General features: G+C 36.9%; 1 protein-coding gene and 1 long non-coding RNA gene across 9 annotated transcripts in view; one reads left to right on the top strand and one right to left on the bottom strand.

Moving 5' to 3' along the window:
• Nucleotides 1–25646, bottom strand: part of SLC12A2 (solute carrier family 12 member 2) — a 92938-nt gene that overhangs the window by 41955 nt on the left and 25337 nt on the right. For both annotated transcript variants that reach the window (XM_003123899.6, XM_005661615.3), the window contains exons 2-9: nt 23097–23216; nt 21544–21619; nt 21139–21234; nt 10502–10641; nt 8569–8679; nt 7569–7677; nt 1453–1580; nt 1275–1359 (exon numbers count right to left, since the gene is read on the bottom strand). In XM_003123899.6, the coding sequence (XP_003123947.1) occupies nt 1275–1359; nt 1453–1580; nt 7569–7677; nt 8569–8679; nt 10502–10641; nt 21139–21234; nt 21544–21619; nt 23097–23216 (865 nt within the window). The remainder of the gene's footprint in view (nt 1–1274; nt 1360–1452; nt 1581–7568; nt 7678–8568; nt 8680–10501; nt 10642–21138; nt 21235–21543; nt 21620–23096; nt 23217–25646) is intronic.
• LOC102162098 (uncharacterized) overlaps nt 1–25646 on the top strand; it is a 126682-nt gene that overhangs the window by 81645 nt on the left and 19391 nt on the right. For 3 of the 7 annotated variants that reach the window (XR_014838742.1, XR_002341890.2, XR_014838743.1), the window contains 3 exons: nt 2130–2308; nt 4037–4127; nt 20093–21015. This is a non-coding gene — a long non-coding RNA (uncharacterized LOC102162098). Of the gene's footprint in view, nt 1–2129; nt 2309–4036; nt 7576–20092; nt 21016–25646 lie in introns of those variants that run through there. The other 4 variants (XR_014838741.1, XR_014838745.1, XR_301980.4 and 1 more) reach the window with 4 other exon arrangements.

Raw genomic sequence — 25646 nt, 5'->3', positions numbered from 1 at the left:
TAAACCACTGCGCCACGACAGGAACTCCGATACTGCTTATATTTTAAGAACATATGTTTTCTAGGTAATGTATATAGTTTCATGAAAGTGGAATACACTCAACATAGGACTGCATCTATAGTCACTCCATGCAAATTATATAAATATGAGTAGTTAAATTTTTTTTCCTGGACAAGAATGTTTCAGTTAAAGAAACTACTTGCCTTTTAAATTATTTACTCATTTATTTACTAAATAAATAAAATACCAGAATACTCTTTGCCGTGAAAACGATTTTTTAAAGCCAGCGGCATTGTCTTATTTTAAGCCAGTGGCATTATCTTATTTTGGGGAGCAAAATCTCTGACCTTTGATTTCCTCATCTATAAACGATTTAGAGACGAGGTGACCAATTAAGTCCTTTCTTCAAGTTCTAAAATGTTATCATGCCATTAATGTATTAAGATTGCCTAAAACCATTTTCATTCAGTTTAGTAACATTCAGTGTACTATGTCCTGCTCATCGAAATCAGGTTTTATAGTAAAAAAAAATACAGGTATTGCTTAATGGCCATGAAATAATCTTCATACAAGAATAAATATATAAAACAACCATAACAAAAATATTCCAATATTTGTAAAGATCAGAAAGTAAAATGCATTTACTTCTAAATATGAATTATATTTTCCATAAATATATCTCAGTGAAGTTTTAGAATCTGCAGATTAAGATTTTACACGACTTTCTATATAATTAGTTTACTCTATAATTAATAAAAAACCCTAGAGGAGAAACAGCAGACCATTTGATGGCTTAGAAAATGTCTATAAAATCAATACCAATACCAGTTTACTTAAGTGTCTTTCAAAGAAAATATACAAAACCCCATGTCTTTTTATTGAAATTTTTTTTCTTTCCTTTTTTTTTTTTCTTTTTCTTTTGCCTTTTCTAGGGCTGCTCCCGCGGCGTACAGAGATTCCCAGGCTAGGGGCTGAATTGGAGCTATAGCCTCCAGCCTACGCCAGAGCCACAGCAACGCCGGATCTAAGCCGCATCTGCAACCTACACCATAGCTCATGGCAACACCAGATCCTTAACCCCACTGAACAAGGCCAGGGATCGAACCTGAAACCTCATGGTTCCTAATCGGATTCGTTAACTCCTGAGCCACAACAGGAACTCCTTAAAATATTTCTTAATTTAAAAGTTAAAAATATAATGTCATGAAAATTAATGTGTATAGTATGTACATCATAAAATTTCAAAACACATAAAGAAATGTAAGGCTATTTACCTACAGATACTGCAATTCCTATGTAAACCAGCGTAGTGATTAAAATGGCTAGGAGTGTTCCTTTCGGTATAGCTGACTGAGGATCCTAGAAGACAAGATTTTTTTTAAGTCTGTCTTTTAAATGAACATATGTATATCATTTTTATATAAAATCAGTACAACACTTTATAATACTTACTGCAAGATCACCTGAGATATTTGCTCCGGCTAAAATACCAGTTGCAGCAGGGAAAAAGATGGCAAATACGGAAAAGAAGGTCTCTTCCTCGCGAAAATCTGGCCCAAAGTTCTCATTAAATATTTCAGCTGTAGAGAACAAAATATTTTTGGCAATTAATGCACAGCAAATTAGACCATGATAATTTAGGTTAAGAGTAAATGCTTATCCACGATCCTGGACTTTTCTTCACTTCAAGTAACTGGTAAATCCTTGAATATTTTCTAACTTAAGTATTGCTGTTCCTCTTCGTGCACATGACAGAAAAGTTTACAGCCAAAGTGCTGACTGGACCTGGTTCAGGCCCTACTATTTTGTATAACTTAATAATTATGTTTCAAGCACCTTTTGAAGGTTAACTTGATTGTTTTATCCAGGAGGTCAAAGAAACAAAAGAGGAGGTAGGAGAACAAAAGGGACATCATACTAACCTGGAACCTTTTTTTTTTTTCTTACATCCAACTTATATTCTATCTGTACAGCCTTCTTTGTTTCCTAGTGGTGATCGGTTTAGTTTTTGAAGCTATTCCTCAGGTGTCCAGATAACTTAGCTAAGACAAACTAAGGTAAAGCTCCTTTCCATTTCAACAATAATGACAAGCTTCAACTAATTCTGCTGTTTCCATCTATTGTGACAGGCCCTGACCCTGAAACAACCAATTTATTGTCATTTATCCATCCATCCATCCATCATCTGAATATAAGCCATGTGCCAGGGTCGTGTACAAGAGCCATCTAGCATCTCGAGATACTGAGAGATACAAGAACCAACAAGCTACCTCCGTGGAAATTAAGAGTATCCATGGTGAGCTACAAAGTAAGTAAAGAAAAAGGTCACTGCCAATAGCAGAAAATGTACTGATGGAAACGGGGTGTTGTGAGAAAAGAATGTAAGAGAAAGAATCTAATTCATTGTGGTTACAGAAGGCTAGAGACATAACCAAGAAGCTAACTCCTAAACAGTTCATTGAACCAGAATCAGCCGTGTGAGGATCCAGGGGAAAGAGTACACCAGGATTAACTGATAACATGTAGAAAGGTCCTGAGTCAGGAAAAACGTTTAATTCTTTTGAAGAACTAAAAGGATGCAAAGTTCTCACAGTCAGGGGGAGATGAAATAAGAATGAAGGGATCAGACGGCGTGAAATTACACAAAATTTTATAGGAGTTCAGATTTTATCCTCAATATAATGGAAAGCCAGCGTGGGCTTAGAATCATGCAAATAACATGATGTGATTAATGCTTGTGTAGATGCTGTGTGGACAATGGACTGAAGGCATCAACATCTAAAGCAGGGAGAACCAATGAGGAGGTTAATGCAGTAGTTCAGTCTAGTCACAGAGAACAGCGTACTGATCTAGAGGAATAGCAAGTAAGAGGACAAGTAGAAAAACAGAGATCCTGGTTTCTTTCACTTATTAGGATGTTAAAGTCTGAGAAGGATTAAGTAGGAGGGACCTCAAATAAGCAGGTGGACGTACACCTATGTCGGGAGTTTAAAGGAGAGATCCAGGAATAGAAACAAGTCAGTCTCTTGAGAGTACTTTGAGCCATGAGAACAGACATGACCAAAGACCCAGGCCCACACTCTATGCAACTTTAACATTTAGAGGATGAGAAGCAGAAAAGGCTGAGTAATAGACATGGTGGCCAGTGAATCAGGTCATACTTCATACTAAGTTAGTCAGACAGTGAAAGACAAAGATCATATGATTTCACCTATATGTGGAATCTTTAAAAAAAAAAAAAAAAACAGATACAAATGAATTTATTTGCAGAACAGAAACAGACTCACAGACTTTGAACAACTTATGGTTACTAAAGGGGACAGGTTGGTGGGTGGGAGGGATGGACTGGAGGTTTGGGATTGGCATGTGCACAACTATGTATATGGAACGATTGGCCAACGGGGACCTGCGCTTTATAGCACAGAGAACTCTACCCAGTATTCTGTGATAGTTTATGTGGGAAAAGAATCTGATAGAGGATGGATATGTGTATATGTATGCATGGGTCACTTTGTTGTACCGCAGAAATTATCGCAGCCTTGTAAATTAACTATACTTCAATAAAACTTAAAAAAAATAAAGCAAACAGGCAAAAAAGCAGGGGGAAAAAGGATAAGAACTTAAAAGAGATAAAGAGGGAGGAGTTTCCTGGTGGCTCAGTGGGTTAAGGATCTGGCATAGTCACTGCTGTGGCACAGGTTGCTGTTGTGGTAAAGGTTCAGTCTTGATCCCTGGCCCAGTAACTTCCACATGCCACGGCCAAAAAAAAAAAAAAAAAAAAAAATCCCAAAACCTCACCAGGACACAACCTCTGAAACCAAATAAAACAAGGAAAGTATTTGATTTGGAGGAGAATAGGACAACTAAATACAATGTTGCTGAGTCACAAGACCAAAAAAACTACTTGCTGTATCTAGGACCACGTGATCATGACCTTGACAGATATAAAAGGGATTGGGAATGAGTAAAATAAAACCATCTGGTTAAAGTATGATGGGGAATATGTTACTCACAGTCTCAAATCATTTCTCCACAGATTACTTATGATTTACAAAGAACAAAGTAGCAACCGCACAATAGAGAAACCTCTCTGGTACTACTTTGACCAAGTCATCAAATTTAAAACCGTAAGTGCTGGGAAAAATTGACATCACATGAGTCTCCTGATGTGATGCTCTGAGGTACTGTTCTTGGTTTTACCAAAAAAAAAAAAAAAAAAAAAAAAGTTAACTGAATCTATGGAATTAAACTCAACAGGAGGGAACTTCAAAAAAAAAAAAAAAAAAAAAAAACGAAACAGGTGGCCTAAATTCTTGAAGAATGTCAATGTAAGGGGCGGGGGGGGTGTTAAGGCACTAATTCAGATTAAGGGGCACTGAAGATTAAGTCAAGAATTGTTTTAAAAAAGAGCCTGAAGAGACTCTTGGTAAGTGAATGTAACATATAACCATAGAGTGGATCCTGGAACAGGAAAAAAAGTCTCTATAGAATCTTTTATAGGAACAATTAGAAAAATTTATACATAAAAAACGTTGTTAGATATGACACTGTGCCAAAGTTAAACTTTCCTGAACTGTCCTCTTCCTTAGTAGATACATACTCGGGTATTTACAGGTAAGAAGTAATGATTTCTGCAAATTCTCTGAAAAGGCTTAACACAAGTTCCCACTGTGACTGAGCAGTAATGAACCTGACTAGGATCCATGAGGATGCGGGTTCAATCCCTGGCCTTGCTCAGTGGGTTAAAGATCCAGTGTTGCCATGAGCTGTGATGCAGGTCACAGACGCAGCTCAGATCTGGCATTGCTGTGGCTGTGGCATACCTCTAGCTCTAATGTGACCCCCTAGCCTGGAACTTCTATGTGCTGTGGGTGCGGCCCTAAAAAGACCGGAAAAAAAAAAAAAAAAAAGTTTAACAATCATAGTAATAATAATTAGACATATATGGAGTGATAAGACAAATGTGGCAAAAAGGAATATAAAAATGTGAATTTTTTTTGTGAAACTAGATGAGGGTGTAAGACATTTATTGTATTATCTTCAAATCTTCTGTAAGTTTGAAATGACTCTCAAATAACAAGGAATAAATGGGAAGTAAGGAATTAAGAAATTGTCTATGAAAGGAACCTGGAAAATAAGGTGGTAACTAAGGAGAATAAAAGACAAGACGTGGAGTTCCCGTCGTGGCGCAGTGGTTAACGAATCCAACTAGGAACCATGAGGTTGCGGGTTCGATCCCTGCCCTTGCTCAGTGGGTTAAGGATCCACCCTTGCCGTGAGCTGTGGTGTAGGTCGCAGATGCAGCTCGGATCCTGAGTTGCTGTGGCTCTGATGTAGGCTGGCAGCTACAGCTCCTATTAGACCCCTAGCCTGGGAACCTCCATATGCCACGGGAAAGACAAGACATAGTATCTTCAAAAATTACTATAACAAGTATGGAAGTTCATACAGAGGTGATAGTTTTGATGCAGGGAAGCAAGGAAATTATCAAAGGATAAATGCCTTTGAGTGAATAAAATAAACTGTATCTAGATCACAGCAGAAGCAGTGATCTTTAGTAAAAGGGAGATACTTATATCAAAAAGTAATAGGGAGAAAATGAATACCCCTATTAGGTAATCATTTGAACTGACAAGTTTATCAACATAACTTGCTTACTGCAGACACTACCTTAGTAATAATGAGTGAGAAGGGCCAAGCAGCATCGACTGCCAAAAAGGAAGTCATGTTCCAAAGTGTATTTAAACGTATTTACCTCAGACTAGATGAGCCCAGATGTGCTACTTGAATATAAATGAGGCCTATACTAGACAACTATGTCATACTTTCATAAACTGTCACAGATCTGAAAAAAATCTGGAAAATGAAAAATAGGGCACAGTAGATACTTACAGATCTTTTTAAATCAGTTAAAGTCATAAACAGAAAATGCAAGAGTATTAGGATTATTTTTAGAAGTAATCATCTACTATAATTTAAAAATAAAAGTGACAAAAACAAACATTCAGAAAATGCATAAGGTGGGAGTTTGGGGTTAATAGATGCAGACTATTGCCTCTGGAATGGATTAGCAATGAGATCCTGCTGTGTATCACTGGGAACTATAGTCACTTATGATGGAGCATGATAATGTGAGAAAGTAGAATGTATACATGTATGTGTAACTGGGTCACCGTGCTAAACAAGTAGGAAAAAAAAATTGTATTGGGGAAATGACCAAAAAACTTAAAAAAACCCCCAAAATTTACCCCCCCCCAAAAAAATGCATAATGTTAAAAAAAATCATTCATAATTAGAAGAAATGTCACAAATACAATTTATGAGAGCATGACATACAGAAAATTGTTTAACTAATGCTGCTTTCACTTCTGGCATGCCTAAAAGACACCTCCTTCCCTAATCCAGGAAATTAGGGTTAGAAGCTTAGTGCTTGGTTTTCGAAGTAGGGATAAGCACTAGAACAGACATCACACTATCAACCCATGATGGGTAGGGACAAGGCAGGTGTCCTTGGTTAAGGTAAGAACCTTGAAACAATGTATACCAAAAACTGCCCAGCCAAGTCAGTGTCTGAAACAGGCCAGACCAGTGCTACACACATGTGATCCAAGGATGGTGTGTTGTTACCAGTCGGCAACAAGATTAAGGAGCTTACGTCAAAATGTAAATCAGCGAGGTCTCTAGGCTCCACAATTGAGTTCGACTATCTTCCAGTAAGACTTTCTGAAGGAAGAAGTGCAGTGATTTACATTCTGCATCTTTTCACAAATCTGTAAGAGTAGTCCCAGGCTAAATAACTCAGCAGAATTGAAGCTAGGCTTTTTCTTCTAGGCCTTCAAAACAAGGAGTTTTCTCAACTTAAGGCAGACAGACCTATGAACTCTAAGTGACAAGCATCTCTAACGCTACTGCAACTATTCCTTTTAGCTTCCATTCCGCCCCTGCAGAGATAAGCTGGGGAATGGGGAGAGGAGTAGATACAGAAAGACACTGTAGGAAATAATAAAGGACAAGTAAATTCCACCTGTAGTGAAAATAAGATGCAGAATGAAAAGAGCTATGAAAGATGAAAACTGGAAAATTTGCACACAATTAATAACTAAACTGTAGAAAAACATGTTGCAATTACACCAAGACACTAATATTTCCAGTTGCTCTCATAGTCTAAGGCACATTTAAATTGCTGTGTTTTAAGGCACATTTAAATTGCTGTGTTTAAATACAACTAAAAGAATGAAAAAGTGATGTTAGAACAAACGTTACAATTTCAGTAACAAATTCCCCAAATGACTAGAGAAGAAAAGCACTTTTCCTCAGTAGTACTGATTCCTCTACATTCTATCACATTTTGTTGCTAATGAGGAAAAAGAAAGACATAAAAAAAGTGATTTTTGTTTTACTCTAATTATACAATAAACATAAAGAGAACCAAACAAAACAACTGTCAACTGGTGTTGGTCTCGACCCCAAACTCAATTACATTACAAACTATTTAAAAAGTATTCAATTTATTTAACACTAGAATGCTATAATATGCACCTTCAAAAGATATTATCTTTCTTACTTACATTTATAACCAAAGAAACCTTTGGGCTTCTTGCTCTCCAAGGGGATAAATGTTCCTATGACGAAATCAGCAATAGCAAGTAGTAGAATCACCAAAAGAACAATCTGAGCCTGAAATTTTAAACATTAAAAATCAAAATCAAATATATTTGTGTTTATACATTAATTCAGTTCCACTAGACTATAACTTCCACAGGGAAATGATTTGTCTTATTTTCCCAGGGCCTAAAGCAGTACCAAGCACAAAACAGGTACTCAATTATTTTGTTAGAAACAACATTTCACCTCTAATCCTAGGAAGTTACTTTACAACAAACTATCTGTAAAGAACTACCTTTTAAACGTTAAATACACTGGAAGAAAATGGATAGCAAAAGTAGGATCATGTCATAAATATTTCTGCAATAAATTCAAGATGTGCAATACCATGCTAACAAATACCATGAACTTTAAAAATACAGATAAAGGAGTTCCCATCATAGCTCAGTGATTAACCAATCGACTAGGAACCATGAGGTTGTGGGTTTGATCCCCGACCTTGCTCAGTGGGTTAAGGATCTGGCGTTGCCGTGAGCTGGGGTGCAGGTCACAGACGAGGCTCGGATCCCAAGTTGCTGCAGCTCTGGCGTAGGCTGGTGGCTACAGCTCCAATTAGACCCCTAAGCCTGGGAACCTCCATGCGCTGTGGGTGCGGCTCTGAAAAGACAAAAAAAAAAAAAACAACAGATAAAAAAATTACAGTACTCATTTTTACGGACTCTGACATACCCTAAAATTATTTTTCCTTACATATTCTTTGATTACGTATTAAAACTACTGTTATCTCCAAATATTCTCCACCCTGCCAAGTAGAAAATAACCTTATACATAAATGTCTTTGAAAATGGCCACTTAGGAACCTTCAAAATCCAAAGTATTACCATACCTTAGAACAGCCCTAAAATGTAAGCTCTAAAAGCACATACATTCAGCATTTGCAGATGGTACAATATCAGCACTTACTTTTGCCTCCCACTCCATTCCAGCGACTGAGATACCTAAAAGGATCACCACCGTAATGGCTCCAATAATTCGGATATCATTGATTTCATCTATCATCAGTATGGAATGTTCCTAGAATAGAAAATAACAGAAGGAACAATATTAGTTACTTCAGATAAATTCTTCAATTCTTTTTGAAACATGTTACCGATACCACACTGCCTCACATGTAGAAGTTAAATAAATGCTATTTAAGGAATGACAAGGAGACCCAGGGAAAAGGAATGAATTATTGTTTACTATTAAGGGTCCTTCAAGGATACTGTTAAGTCTCCTTTAGATCCTCCTTTAGATAAAATTATTAATGCTGCCATATTTAATACAGGTTCAAATCAAAGAAAGAATTACTAACAAGCAAATATAAAATCATAATATGACTAAGTAGTACTAATAGGATTTTTTTAGTTAAAAGCAGAAATGTATTTGTATCCATTGTGGTTAGTAAATTCAAGCTTTTAATGGTCTCTTATGCTGCATATGTAAAAGAGATGGACATACTTTCATGCAACTGTCCAAAAACACACAGTTTGATACTGTAAGCAAAATTATCTGTGGCCAAGTATCAATGACATTATAAACATATATTAAATTAAGCATCAAAGGAATGAACTCTTAATGATAATGTTGCTTGCTTACTTCCTTTTCTTTGTGCCTTTGGCCTATGTGAGTAAAGTCAATCCAAGTGTGTCATTTTCAATTTTACAGTTCCTGATGTAACCCATGCTATAGTCGGGCAGGTACACCCAACATAAACAACAATAGATGTCACGCAAGGTTCCTCTCATTTAATAATACTGAATCCTACTTCAATTGGACTATTTCAACTTTACATATATACTAATTACTCTTTTTTTTCTTCTTCTTCTTTTTACAGCCACACCCATGGCATATGGAAGTTCCTGGCTAGGGGTCAAATCGGACCAGCAGCTGCTGGCCTATGCCAAAGCCACAACACAGGATCCTTAACACACTGGGCATGGCTAGAGATCAAATCCGCCTCCTCACTGAGAAAATGTCAGGTCCTTAACCCACTGAGCCACAATAGGAACTCCCCTAATTACTCTTTTCCAACAAGTTCTCTTCTCAACTCCAGAGCAACATCATCGGTCACTTTCTGGCCAGCTCTACTGAGAAACGCCAAATCAGACAACCAAAACGAAAGGGTTCTGTGTTCTTTCTCAGTAAATGGTATTACTGCCCTTCTAACTCCTCCTTTCTCTTTCTTCAGTTTCCCATTAATCAAGTCCACTTACTTTCCTTTTAGAAAATCTCTCAAATTCAGACACATCTCTCCAACCCCACTGGTCACTGGTCTCCTTTCCCAGAAGAGCAACAACAACCTTTTACGTGGCCTCCATCTCGAGGAGTGAACCTCAAATCCCTTCTCTAAATTTCTTTAGGCCCCATATCTGCCTGTTAGGGATCCCAACTCCAGTTAAGATAGGGTCCAGGTTTAATAACAAAAAAGACCCTTTCTGACAGGATCTTTCTCTCTCTCTCTCTCATCTTAAATCTCTTGCCACTTTATGCTCCAGCCATAATGAAATCGTTCCAGGTTTTTTTTTTTTTAATATACACTACCCTTTGTTCCCTTTTATTTCCTATTCCCCTCATACCACACTCCACCCTCTCCTATCTGCCTAACTTCCAATCTTCCTTCATTAGAAAACCTTGCTTTGATACTCCTCTGCCAACCCCATTCCTAGAAGATAACTAAGCAACCCCATTTCTAACATTCTATAATGAATTTTTTGGTCTATCTCCCATACTAAATTTCTCCAACGGCGAGTTTTGTTGTTTCTTGCCGCTTTCCTAGCATCCTATATGGTGACTGACACATAAACTCCCAATAAATGTTTGGGAAACAAACAGCTAGAAAGAAAAAGTGAATTACCTTAAGCAACTCCACCACAGTTTCTGCAAATCCAACCACGTACATAGCAACTGCAACAGCATTGGCAAAAGCAAAGATCAGGCCAATTGCACCACCAAATTCTGGCCCTAGACTTCTGGATATTAAATAATATGCTCCTCCTAAAGAAAAGGAAAAAAAAAAAGTGCTCATGTTAGGATTTTAAATGTCAAACAATCACTGTAATTACACAAGAGTTCATAAAGCACATCCCTCCAGTGAACACAGCAGTTAAACTAACAGGCAAGTAGGTGGGCGTATTTTCAGGAAGAAACACCCAGAAAGAATTCTTCACACCTCACTTTATTCATTAACAGTTCTCAACATCCAGAGAATCCTCCTCATGAAAAATATAGAGCCATCCTGCTATTTAAATCCCTACTTTCTGATCTAAAGCTTAGATTGAAATGGGTAACAGCCTCCTCCTCATATTCAGAGACACCAAGATCATTTCCCAGTGATTTTCTCAGTAATATTTTAAATCTCAAAGCAACATTTAAAGTCACAATGGAGTTCCCATTGTGCTCAGTGGTTAACGAATCTGACTAGGAACCATGAGGTTGTGTGTTCGATCCCTGGCCTTGCTCAGTGTGTTAAGGATCCAGAGCTGCCGTGAGCTGTGCTGTAGGTTGCAGACATGGCTCGGAACCCACGTTGCTGTGGTTCTGGCGAAGGCCAGCGGTTATAGCTCCGATTAGACCCCTAGCCTGGGAACCTCCATATACTGTGGGTGCGGCCCTAGAAAAGACAAAAAATAAAAATAAAAATGAAGTCACAATGACATGATTTCAGTTACTTTAATTAGTGTGGTAATTGGCTGGTAATGTAAATATTAAGGCAAAAAAAAAAAAGTATCACAAGAAACTTAAAAAACAGCATATACTGGCATCCTAAAGAGACACTGTTTTTGTATTCTAATAAATTCTGCTTAAATAGCCAAGTAAACAAAGACATTAAATGAGCTATCATGAAGTATTTTTCTAACTTAAAAAGTAAATCAATATTATGATTTTGAGTTAACCTCACATTTAGCTGGAGTCTCTAAGCGTTCTCTTAAAATTAAAATTCTAACTTATTTTTGGCCTCTAGATCATTTTAAAAAAACTAATTTTCATAATAATGGAATTACATGACATTATATACGTTTTTCTAGACACTGATGAAATATTTCATTTGTAAGTCCATATAATGAAGTGTACTGTACTCAGTATAATAAAGACAAATTCAATTAGAAATATAGTTTGGAGTTCCTGTCGTGGCTCAGTGGTTAGTGAATTCGACTAGGAACCATCAGGTTGCAGGTTTGATCCCCGGATTTGCTCTGTGGGTTAAGGATCCAGTGTTGCCGTGGGCTGTGGTGTAGGTCGCAGATACGGCTCGGATCCCATGTTGCTGTGGCTCTGGCGTAGGTTGGCGGCTACGGCTCCAATTGGACCCCTAGCCTGGGAACTTCCATATGCCGTGGGTGCAGCCCTAAAAAGACAAAAAAAACAAAAAAAACCTCAAAAAACCTATAGTTTAATAAAGTACTAAATATGCAAACTGTATTTCATCAAGTTTCTCAACATATTCTATACTTTAAATCTATCCATCAAAAAATCTTCAGTTATTCCCTTTACCAAATAATACTTTTTATCATCTTAGAATTTATAAGGAAAAAAATGCAACCTGACCATTTTGAATGGTCTTTTTTAATCAGATTACTTTAAAATTTCCCCAAAATATTTTTGAACACTAAAAAGTCTAACTGACTTATATAATGACAATATTATTTACCCCGATTTTGTTTTATTTTTTATTTTTGCCTGCACCCACAGCATGCATAAGTTCCTGGGCAGGGAATTGAACCTGTGCCACAGTAGTGACAACACTGGATCCTTTATAGGCCACCAGGGAACACCTATACTGATTTTATAGATAAGAAAACCATCACAATAAAAGGCTTACTGAATGAAATAAGTCAACCACTCCTGTGTTTCAGTAGTTGACAATATAAACTTTAGAACAACAAATATCACCAACATAACCTATAAAAGCAAGGAATTCATTTGTTATGTGTTCAAAGTTTTGATTTTATGAAATTTCAAGCCTTTCTATTACTGAGAAGAAAATAAAATATATCTTAAGATGCATTTGGGGAGTTCCCATCGTGACTCAGCGATAAGGAACCCACCCAACTAGTATCCATGAGGACATGGGTTCAATCCCTGGCCTTGCTCAGTGGGTTGAGGATCCAGCATTGCTGTGAGCTGTGGTGTCGGTCGCAGACATGTCTTGGAGCCCTCATTGCTATGGCTGTGGTGTAGGTTGGCAGCTGTAGTTCCAATTTGACCACTAGCCTGGAAACTTCCATATGCCACACCTGCAGCCCTAAAAAGGGGAAAAAAAAAAAGACACATTTGACATGGGGGAAGATAATGGGAGGGGAATGATAAATATCTGACATCTCAGGACTATTTCAAAATCTTCTATCAATTGGGATTCCAAAGTTTAAAACATAGAACCCAGTTTTACTACTTTTTAAAAGATTTTTTTTTAAAAAGAGAATAAGGAGTCACACATGAAGAATATATAAAAGCATCTGCTCATCTTCCTCATCTTTGAATTCCTAATGAAAAACAAAGTGCTCTGCTCTGTTTCTTCTCATTTACATTCCTGAGTCCTAGAGGAAACCAGTTTTAAGAGCAGCTTTATCCCCCCACCTTTTTTTCTCCTTAGCATCAAAGGTAGTATAAAAGGTCTACTACTCTGAAAGACAGGTATAGTTACTAAACAGCATAAAGTGAAATATATCTTAAATTCTTTACTCTCTTAAAAATTACACATTTAACTTAATTCTAGCAAGTACCACTGACCCTTGAATAACATGGGTTTGAACTGCAAAGATCCACTGATACATGGATTTTTTCAATAAATATATTGAAAAACTTTTAGGAGATGTAACAATTTGAAAAAACTCACAGACAAATCGCATAGCCTAGAAATAATGAAAAACAAGAATGAGTTAGGTATGCCATGAATGTATAAAATGTTGATACTAGTCTATCCTTACATAGGTATGAAGTGAATGAAATTTAATATAAAATGAATGTGTTTTCTTAGTGTTTTATAAGAATTACTGTACAATATGTGCCTCTTTCACATAATTAGGGAAATGGCTTATCTACACATGTAAGTAGTTTTCTAAAAAATATAACAATGTTTCTAATACTGTATCATGAATATGCCTATAATACTGTATGCCATAACAACTGTATGAGGATTCATTCATTGCTGTATAGGCTAGGGTACAATGAAGCAATCATATCCATTATAACGGGCTACAAGAAAGCAATCATATTACTACCTCTTTGCTATTAATGCATGAATTGTTATACCTGTAAATAAATGCAAATCTCTTTTTTTTACATAATCTTTGCATTTTTTACCTCTAGTGTTAATAGAATGTGTAACATATACAGTGTTTTGTATCATATAAGACAACACTAATGTAGGTACTGACAGAAGATTCACCTTGTAAAAGGATGATGCAACTTACAGTATCAGTACATCATGCTACTGTAAATGTATTTTCTTTCCTAAAACTTTCCTAGTAACATTTTCGTTTCTTTAGCTTACTTTGCTATAAGAATACAGTATAACATACATATAACATACAAAATATGCGTTAATCAACAGTTTATGTTATCTGCAAGGCTTCTGGTCAACATCAGGCTATGAGTTAAGTTTTTCGGGACTCAAGTTATATGTATTTTTTTGACTGCACCGGGGTCAGCACCCCAGCCTCTGCATTATTCAAGGGTCAACTGTACTACTACCATTCCCATTTTCATATGTGAAAATTAGGTCAGGCAAGTACTAAGAGAAGAACTGGGCTTAAACTCAGGTCTCTCTGACTTAAGGCCTTACTCAGTACAGTCTGTATGATTAAATCAGCCTTTATTTATCACTAAAAGAGCTGAAGAGTATGATAAAAATTTATGATCAATTAAAAGTTTACACCAGAAAAAAAGAAAACTATTTTCTATAAGAGAAAAAAAAAATCTACTGCTCAGGTAAACACCACGGAAGAAATATCCTTGTAGAATCTCAGAATTTGGCCATAAAATTCCATACCTCCTGAGTGTAGGAGACATAAATAAGTCAGACACCAGCAATGCTAAGTAAACCAATACTACATACACTGGGTTCCACTACTATTACACATCTATTTGGGGATATATGTCCCTATAGTTCTCATTAGATTTCAAATCACTAACCAAAATCCTGACTAGGTTAATCAAGAGCCATGATTATTGACCATAAAATAAATCTCTATAAATTTCAAAGAACTGAAATGAAACACTGAGCAGCACTGACCACAGCAGTGTTAAATTAAATATATGGACTTCCCCGAAGCATTTATAAATTATACAACACACTGGCAAAAGAATAAACCACAAGGGACATTAAAAAAGTATTCTGAGGCATTCCCCAGTGGCCTAGTGGTTAAGGATTTGGCATTGTCACTGCTGTGGCTCAGGTTTGATCGCAGGTCTGGGAACTTCCACATGCTCTAGCAGTAGCCAAAAAAAAAAAAAGTGTTTTGAATTGAATGATAATGAAAACAGAACATATCAAAATTAATGGGATATATCTAAAGCAGGAATTACAAGGAAATTCAGTTTTAAATGCTTACATTAAAAAATAACGAAATCAATGATTTTAAGCTTCTTTCTTAAAAAAAGTAGAAAAAAGTAAGATCTAGAGTAGAAAAAATTAAGAGTAAAAATGACTGATTCAGAATACAATAAGGAAAAATCAACATGGCCAAAAGTTGTTTTTAAAAACACTAATAAAACTGACAAACAGTGAGCTAGACAAGAATAAAACAGAAAAAGAGGAGTTCCCGTCATGGCGCAGTGGTTAACGAATCCGACTAGGAACCATGAGGATGCGGGTTCGGTCCCTGCCCTTGATCAATGGGTTAACGATCCGGCGTTGCCGTGAGCTGTGGTGTAGGTTGCAGATGCGGCTTGGATCCTGCGTTGCTGTGGCTCTGGCGTAGGCTGGCGGCTACAGCTCCGATTGGACCCCTAGCCTGGGAACCTCCATGTGCCGCGGGAGCGGCCCAAGAAATGGCAAAAAGACCAAAAAAAAATAAAATAAAATAAAAAATAAAAATAAAAAATAAAAAAAAGAAAAAGAAAGAAAATACAAATTAACCAAATTAGGAATAAAAGGAGGGATACATCACTATAAATCCCAGTCATTTAAAGGTTAAAAAAGTAATATATTAAATAATTTTGCAACTTAGAAGAAATGGACAAACTCCTTGAAAAACTTGACAGAACTATGACAAGAACAGGAAACTGAAATAACCCCATAGATGTGAAACAAATTAAACTTGTAATACACACACACACACACACACAAAACCATAGGCCCAGACAGCTTCACTAATGAGGAAGGAAAAAGATTAGTTTTATACAAGTTATTTCAGAAAACTGAGGAAAAAGGAATACTGGCCAAGACCCCTTATGAGCTGAGCAAAAACTCTAACACCAAAACCTGACAAAGATTATTATTTAAAAAAAAAAAAAAAGAGGAGTTCCCATCATGGCTCAGCAGTTAATGAACCTGACTAGCATTCATGAGAATGTGGGTTAGATCCCTGGCCTCACTCAGTGGGTTTAGGATCCAGCATTTCCGTGAGCTGTGGTGTAGGTTGCAGACACAGCTCAGATCCTTTATTGTTGTGGCTCTGACGTAGGCCAGTGGCTACAGCTCCAATTGGACCCCTCACCTGGGAACCTCCATATGCCACAGGTGCAGCCCTAGAAAGACAAAAAAAGACCAAAAAAAAAAAGGGAAGAAAGAAAAAGAAAAGCACCATACACACACACACACACAAGAAAATTTCAGACAAATATTCCTCGTGATCAGACTCAAAAATCCTTACCAAAAGGCTGGCAAGTCAACAGTAGCAGAAAGTATAATAATATCTTCGGCCAAATATATCTCTGATATTTGTAGGGTTCATGCTACAAATGCTAGGTTACGATTCAAAATACCATATAATGTGTGCTAATAACAAAACAAGAGGAGAAACCCATATACCCATTTCAACAGATTAAAAAAGCTTGACAAAATTCAACATCCATTCATGATATTCTCAGCCATTAAGAAAAAGAATCTGACAGATGCCATCTTTCAAAACTATTAACATCTTAATAGCGATATATTGAACTCATTCTCCCTAAAGTGGGGAACAAGGCAAGGATGTTTATTCTCATTGATTCTATTCTCCATGGTACTGGACATCCTAGCTAATTCAAGGGATTGGAAAAAGAGAGGAAGAGGGAGAGAAAGTCAGGAGAGGAAAATCCTTACAACTAGAAAGGAAGAGTGTAAACCATCTCTATTCATAGATGAAATGACTGTTTATGTTTAGCAAGGTCACAGAACAGCGAGCCAAGACATATATCGTATTTCTATACACAACAACAGAAAATGAAATTTACAAATTCCATTTACAAGAAGAAAACATGACTTAGGAGTAAATTTAGGAGTTCCCGTCGTGGCACAGTGGTTAACGAATCCGACTAGGAACCATGAGGTTGCGGGTTCGATCCCTGCCCTTGCTCAGTGGGTTAACGATCCGGCGTTGCCGCGAGCTGTAGTGTAGGTTGCAGACGCGGCTCGGATCCCGCGTTGCTGTGGCTCTGGCGTAGGCCGGTGGCTACAGCTCCGATTCGACCCCTAGCCTGGGAACCTCCATATGCCGCGGGAGCAGCCCAAGAAATAGCAAAAAAAAAGACCAAAAAATAAATAAATAAATAAATATTTAAAAAAAAAAAGGAATAAATGTAACAAAACATGCAAGACCTCTATAACAGAATATATACAACACTACTGAGAGAAACAAAAGACCTAAATAAATGACCTAAATAAATAAATACCATGTTTACAGACCAAAAGATTCAATATTGTTAACATGACCACTCTTCCCAAAAAGATACTTTAAGTGTGAAATCCCAAAGCCCCAGCAAGGATTTTTGTCTTATTTTTTGTAGAAATTGATATTGTATATTCAAAAGCTTATATGGACATACAAAAAAAAAAAAAAAAAAAAAAAACTTATATGGAAATACAAAGAACCAGAAGAGCCAAAACAATTCTGATAAAGAAAAAAGTTGAAAGACTTAGGACTTAGAAAGCTAAGCAATCAAAATAGGACAGTGTTAGAATAATTAGTATAAGAGAATAAACAAATAATGCAACAGCATATAATGCAGGTAATTCACGGAAAACTGGCTTTTCAACTATGTTACCAAAAATAATCCAACATGGAACAGATAGCTGGAACAAGTAACTACCTACAAGGGGACGGTGGGGGTGGGGATAAAGGTAGTCTTCATGGGTACTAGTTGGGTTCGTTACCGCTGAGCCACAAGGGAACTAGTTCTTTATATTAAAAACTATGTATTCAAGGGCTCTTCAGACTTAAATTATTAAGAAGAACAACCACAACCTTTCAGCAATGTTTTGGATGAAATATTTCCCTATTAATTAACTCCCTCAGTAATAAACTTTCCGGCCACAGAAATTAAGATGGTTCTCCAAACATTACTATTCCCATAGTATCCCTCCATTTCTCCTATGGAAGCTTTTGCACCCTGATCCTCTGGATAGTTTTAGCTTTATTGCTCTTCTCGTACATAGCTTTTTTCAAGGAAGGAAGTCAAATCAAGTTGGGTTGGCTGGAGGGCATCCAGTCCGAGCACCCTTGGTCTCATATCAGTAAGAGAGTAAAAAATGTATTAAGAACAGCAAATAAATGCCATCTGTATGCTGAGTCTCTTAAAGTTCATTTTAAACTATAACTCCCTATGGTTTTGCTCCTGGAAAATTTTATTGAACAAGGATTCCTTGCTCCAGAGAGATTCCCATTCTGATATTTGCTGCTGTCATCCTATGGTGGCATTTAGTAAATTCCTCTCTCCCCTACATATCCTATGCTTCCTACCTGGAGCTCTAGGCATAATGTAATTCAGATTCAATTGGCTGGCAAATAAAACTTCAAAGGTACTCTCATTAGGTAAAGGGTTAAAAAAGTTGTAATATTCTAAGTCTCTTCTCTTCTTCACCTATTTTGTAGAATAATTACCTAAATGATAACTCTCCTAGCAATTTCTTGGTTACACTGAGTTCAGGTGAGAAAATTCTCATTCAGAAAACTTGATACACACTAGATTCTTCACCTGTATTTATCAAATTTCGAAATAAGTTAATTCTCTAGCATTCTTCAAGGGTGAAAACGAAGGCTTTTTTGTGTGATGTCTGTGAACCTAGGGATTTTATCGTGTATCTTGTTTTCATTTAAATTAGTTATTATTAGTAACAGTACAGCTGTTCAAACTATCCAAACTTAAGACAGTATTAGCTTCTTCAAGTTGGCTCCTGGATCATTTTGACATGAAACAAGTATCCTTTGTTACCTTTTTTATTTTCTAATGTGAAAAGATGTCTAGGCTTCTCTCATACATTTCCTGCCCAGATCTGGAATGAGTAACTTTTCCAAGATTCTCTGGTTCCTGTGAATGGAAATACACAATGTGGCTGCTAGGAGAGCTCACTGATACTGGGTTGATCATTTGTTCAGGTGATTTTTTGTGGACAGAACTAAGAAATATATACTTTGGGGATAAAATGTATGGGTCATAGTGATACTTTTCATTTAAAATCATGAATACAGAATACAGCGCGATCCACCTATATCTGTTTTCTCCCATGTGGAAACACTGTTTGTACAAGAAGCCAAGATTCTAACCTAAATCCAAAAAAACCTAAATCCTGTTAGGGCTCTCCGAGTCTACAAATCAGACATACAGCCAACAGAAGGGGTTACATTCATTGAAAGACTCTCTAGGAAATTTCATTTCAGAAGATACAGTTCATTTACATTCTATGAAGGATCAGCCAGGCTTCTAATATCACCACCTGATATAGGTGAAAAATGAATGCCTTCTAACAAAGCTTCAAAGTATTTGGTCCTTTCTTTAATTTAATGGCTTTCTCCTGTTCTATAGGTTTCACAATTTCAGCAGACATATTTACTTTCTCATTTATGAATATGTAGTAATAGAAGAATTCCAAATTGTACCATCCAGTGGTTCTTTCCCTATAGGTTCTTTGTGAACTACCATCCTGAGGGAACTTAGGCAAAACTGCAACATATGGTACTTTGCAGGGACACATCTTCACGTATTCTACATTCTCATACTTCCTTGGTATCCCAGGACAGAAGACAACACACAAGTCTCCAAGTATTTGTTAATATATGTGTAAATTACTGCTAGTACTGAAACACAATAGCCACAATGCAGGAACAACTATATATCCCGTAAGTTTCAATTCGCATGGAGAACAGACTGGTTTGTGCTGACAGTGGGTTCCTGCCCCACTCCCCTTGAGGTTCTCAACCTAGATTCAAGGCGCTGAAGATAAGGAGAAATTCTATGATGATCTGCTGATTCTCTCAAATACTTAACACCCCATTCCATTTCTCCTTTTATTTCTATCCCCCAATAGTAGAAGAATGAAATGAAGCATGGGACACCCAGTGCACAGGAAACCAAGAACCTCTCGGCATTGACTGATTAACTGTTGGACATATCCACATCTTAGGCTGCAATCTGCTCAATCCAGATTCAAGCACACACGAAGCTTCTGCCAACAGTGATGCACGTGCAGCAAAGTCATAACTGCACTGATGTGAGCTATCAGCTTCCCTTAGGACCATAGGGATCTGAATCCTCTGGTATAGGAGAAATACAAAGACAAATGGGGAAAAGTGAAAAGCTCAATCTGGTTCTCTCCTTCTCCAAATACTAAAGCAGATAAAGCAGAAATTGTACATATATAGTGTAAAATACAATTTGCAAAATAGTAGCAGCAGATGAAACAGCCTGATTCTTTTCTCAGTTGTTCTCCTATGATGAATTTACAGGAGGTGGGATATATTTTCTCTTTCTCTCAGGATCTCTCCCTCACTCCAGCTGAATGATGGGTTTGGGTTTAGAAAATGGATTTGTTTTCTTCTTGTTCTCAGGGTTCCCAAGGCTTTTCTCCTAGCGTCCTGGGTATCTCCGTGGGAAGAGTAAAGTCTCACAAGTCAGATCTTGTGGATTCCAACAAAAGAGGCCTCAGGGCACCCATATGAGAGCAAGAGCTGAGAGTAAGGATTCAGAGTCCCTGCTGTAACGCACACCAGCAATCAGTCACGAAGAAAAAAGCCTGCCTAGGTTTCCCTCAGTGGGAAAGATGAGGCTGTAACAATACAACGCTGACCAAATGCAGGATGAACACCACATGTCCAAGGGCTGACACCGCCCAGGAGGAGGTAACAAGGGGCAGCTCGGGGGAGAAGAAACCCAGCCGGGAGCCTTTTCTCACTACATGTTTGTGTATAGATCAGTATAAAATTTTACATCCAAAAAAGTGCTCGACAGCAATTTTCTTGCCTATGTAGACCTGATACGTTGCTTTATAAAGGTAGAAAGTAATTAAGAGATTTAAATCTCAGTTTATTTAGCATCAGTAACACAGTGACGATGACGTAAAAAGACTTAACTTACCTCCTCGTACAAATCCATTTGTAGCTATTGCTGAAGTAGACAATCCTGTGATAGTTGTCACAACAGTGGCCATTATTATTACAAGGACTGACAGACCTTTAGGGAAAAAAGAAAAAAGACTTGAGAACATTTACACTCTCATTTCAACCTGTCACATCTAGAACTGGGGAGCTGAAGTATACTGAATTTACAGTATAACTTATAAATTATCTTCTTTTTACCCCCACTTTAGATCAAATCAGAATTATGAAAAGAGTGACATTAAGACAACAGTTTGATACAAAGGAGAAGTCAGCTTACAGTGATTCCAGTTGCTCGAATTTTATGAGGTTCAGAGCCTACTCATGCACACAGCTACTCTGTCTATTCATTCTGTTGAATTAAGCAGTATATAACTTCACTTACCTATTCCTGCTTGACCCACAATCCATGACAATCTAATAAAAAGCATCACTCCCCAAATGTTTAACATACAACGTACCTAGGAAAGAAAGAGGCCAAGTCACAGCTGAAAAGTAACTAAACAAAATATACAATAAATGTTAAACTACCCAATAGTAGGATAACTATAAAAAGTTGTTTCAAATTTAACTCTTATCCCACCCTTTAACAGTTTTTAAGAGCTTGATGAGAGCTTAAATGTGAGCTAATTTAGGTATAACGTAGTATGTGACTGTGTGTGTATATACTTTATCTACACACACGGCCCCATTCACAATTACCTGAAGCAGCAGAAGTAAACGAAAAAGAATATTTTATGACTTCAGCTCTAAAAAAAAGTATTTTATGGCCCCCTTATCAATGCAAGTAAGCTTAATTTTTACTTATTCTTTTGTTTATGATTTCTAGAAATGTAATTATAGAATATCTGTCAACAAACATGCCATTTGCTCACACATCTTTCAAAAAGCTACAGCTCTTTGTAAGACATTATCTCCAATTTGTTTTTACTTTTATTTATTAGGTTCATACACAGAACACAAGTCTTCTAAAATACTAAAATCTGAAAAGAGACACACAATACAACACAGAGCTTAAAAAGCACTCTGTTGATTAGGAAATAAAAATACTAATAGACCTGGGATTTTCCCTCTACTTCTCCCCTAAATGTCAATACATCTCTAATTTTTAGTGCTTCCAAAGTCTCAGTGTCTGCTCTAGTCGGATCCTTAGTGCCTATTTAAACACAGAAGAAAGTAAATCTCCACCTTAATCACCTAAACCTGTCTACTGAGGCAATCTCAACACTTTAAATATTTCTCCTTTATTCTGTTGCTTGTTCACTTGTATACAGTTCTTGTTAAGATAATAAGGCACCAGGAAAGGAAGCAGGCATATTTTAGCTTTAGCACCAGCCCAGCTTTCTTGATTTTGTTTATCCCATCAATTTAAAAGCTTCATACTTAATTACTGAAATGTGACAAAATGTAAGATTCAGAAGTTATAAAATACAATTTAGAGTAATCAAGTATAATTCAATTCAATTAATAAGTAAATCATATTTATTTTCCTGAATGTACTATCTAAAAGGAAAGGAGGTACAAGTTATTAATTTGTTCCTCCATAATAGATAAAACAGTTTAAAAAAGAAGAGGCATTCTTGGGAGTTTCCATTGTGGCTCAGCGGAAACGAATCCAACTAGGAACCACAAGGTTGTGGGTTCAATCCCTGGCCTCGCTCAGTTGGTTAAGGATCCAGCATTGCTGTGAGCTGTGGTGTAGGTCACAGATGCAACTTGGATCCTGCATTGCTTTGGCTGTGGTGTAGGCCAGCAGCTATAGATCTGATTAGACCCCTAACCTGTAAACTTCCATATTCCGCAAGTGTGGCCCTAAAAAGACAAAAAAAAAAATAAAAATTAAAAAAAAGAGGCATTCTCTTGAAAATTGAGACTATTGGGAAGATATGATAATAAATAGAAATGCATAATTCTAAAATTAAGTCTATAGATACATACTAGTACGCCCTTGATCCAGCCAAATTTCACAACTCCTTTACTTTCCGCAGTGTATGTGACCACTGCCTCTCGGGTTGGTGTACTTTCTTCTCCATTTGCAAAGCCATCTTCAAAAGGTTCCTGGTTGTAAAAGAAAATGTAAATTATGCCTGAGAATTACTTAAAATTTAAAATCACCTGACCAAAACAAACATCAACTAAATACACTTAATGATGACACTTCAGGACACTGAACTGATTTCTAGGAATCAAGCGTTTCTGAATATCTCTGAATATTTCACCTGAGGAAAATGCAAAGCAATAAAGTGGAAGAAAACTTTAATTACTGAGAGTTTTAAAAACTAAAATCTTATCACGAGAGCAAACTCATTTTAATTATTTCAAATTCTGATGACACTGTGGTGGTCTCTGAAGAACGCAAAGGATATACACTTGCTAAGTACAGGCTAGCCAGGTTGGGCAATGCAGACCCTGTCGCTCCAGGCACAACTGCATATTGCCTGCTTGGCACCCTTCCCATGTCTGAAATCTCGGTGTTAACAACGGAAAACGCCTCTGCACCACCCATGAAGTTCCCCCTTTATAGACCCTGAAAGCAGGACTCCCGAAGATCTCTAAGATTCACTCCTAACTCTGTTTCGCTCTTTCTCTGCATTCAGTTATGCAGCATCTTCATTCTTTCCTTTCTCATTTTTCTCAGATTCAGACATGAACTGGGTGACACAATGTATTTTCACAACTAGTGTTTGCTTCTAAGGCTTTTATGTCTCACATCTGATTCAGGGTTTTTGTTTTTTTTTTTACATTCTTTCCTTCCCTCTCTCTATGGTTCTTAACTTTTGTTCGATCCCAACACGTTCAAGGGACACCACAATTTTTCAAGCCAGCTGTAATGCATTAAACAGGTCATGAAGGCTAGAGGGGTGTTGGGAGACAGAAAACATTCTAGATCTAAAATCTTACCCACTAACTTGTTAGAAATATGCAGGAATCAGAAAAATGCAGTCAGGGGCCCAGGTAGCTCAGTACCTCACCTTGGTTTTTACCTCCACTGACAATAGGACATCAGTGATGAGGCCCCCAACCTTGCCCTGAAAAAAGACTCCTCGTGGGAATTGATGACTCAACTATTCAGTTATTCATATCAAGCCAGAACAAAAATGTGTACCTATTAATTCAATTAACTTTAAAACAGGAGTTCCTTGGTTTTCATTCTAGGCTATTTGGTGCTCTTCAGTTCATTTATAAAATACTTTAAAGTTATTATATAACCTCCAAGTAGTATAAGAAAATGCTTGTAGTAATATACAAGAGAAAGAAAACTAAAGATGTGTGTACTTAACAGGCCACTTTCTCTAAGACTAAGTATTGATGTGGGTGTCTTTTTAATAATTCAGAAGCATGCAGGCATCTTAAAATTTTTGTTGTGGGTGTCCATCAGAATTCCACCTCAAAGTTCAGGATCTAGCAGTAATTATGCTAGTTTCCACTAAACTATGAACAACTTTATTCAAAAAACAAAGATCCTTCACCAACTCCCTGGTGGGCCGCTTTGATGTTTAACCCTTAGCACCAAGATTCTCTCCTTGCGAATCAGAATGATAATCTGCTCTGGGGTCTATTACCAAAAATTAAATTAAACGATCCTATTTAAAAAACAAAAACAAAAGCTACCAAAGATTTTCTTGCATGTGTGAAGTAGTATTTAAAATAAAGATGGATCCAAACAAAAGTTTAACTTATCATGTTCTGATAGCTCTATTTTTAAGTGTTACTAACCTCTAAAATACAACTCAAGAAGTAAAATCAAATGAGTATTATATTTCAATCCATAGATTAAAGTATAATGAAATTTGATTTATAATTAATTTCCTAAAATAACAGGAAGCCAAAGTAGAGTACACATTTTGGTTTTACAAGTACTTTAGTTTCAGAAAAATAAGGAAATTGTTGAGCACAGCATTTTGTCTACACACACACAAACTGTATAAAAATCTTATCATCAGGGAAATTTCGCATATACAATCATGAACTATAAATTACGCTAATAGAAAGGTACATAAATAAAATCTTCAATCTACCCTTTTCACAGAAATGATGGGTTTGGGAGGAATTATGGGAGGGAAGAAGAGAGGAAAGAAAGAAGAAAGAAATTTTATGGCTAACACTATACTGAGGTGGACCAAACTGATTTAGGTTTAGGGAAATAATTTTCCAAAAAGTAGCAATTTGAATCTGAGTCTACAAAGCAGGGGCTGATGGAGGCTGGGAGTGAGGACACAGTGGGGAGGAGAGGAAGAGACAGAGGAAACAATGGAAGACCCAGGAAGTAACTGGAAACATCTCTTAGTGAAAGAAAAAGATACTAGTAAACTGTGTTGGTCCGAAAAGGAAAATGATTGCATCAGGTGGACATGCTGAATGTGGGAGCCATGAGAAAAAATAAAGAGTTCTATCACACAGTTAAAAAAAAATCACGATTGGTACTCAGGAGAGGGGCCAGGGATAAAGAGCTAGTGGGTGAAGCTACAGAAAAAGAATGAAAAGAGA

Source organism: Sus scrofa, chromosome 2 (assembly GCF_054392235.1).
Source record: "Sus scrofa isolate SSC_HxYL_T2T_F1_AM1 chromosome 2, Sscrofa_HxYL_maternal_Yorkshire_Landrace_v2.0, whole genome shotgun sequence".
In the NCBI taxonomy this organism is placed as follows: domain Eukaryota; kingdom Metazoa; phylum Chordata; class Mammalia; order Artiodactyla; family Suidae; genus Sus; species Sus scrofa.
Note: the sequence above shows the minus strand (reverse complement) of the source record. Positions and strands in the feature narration are given on the sequence as shown.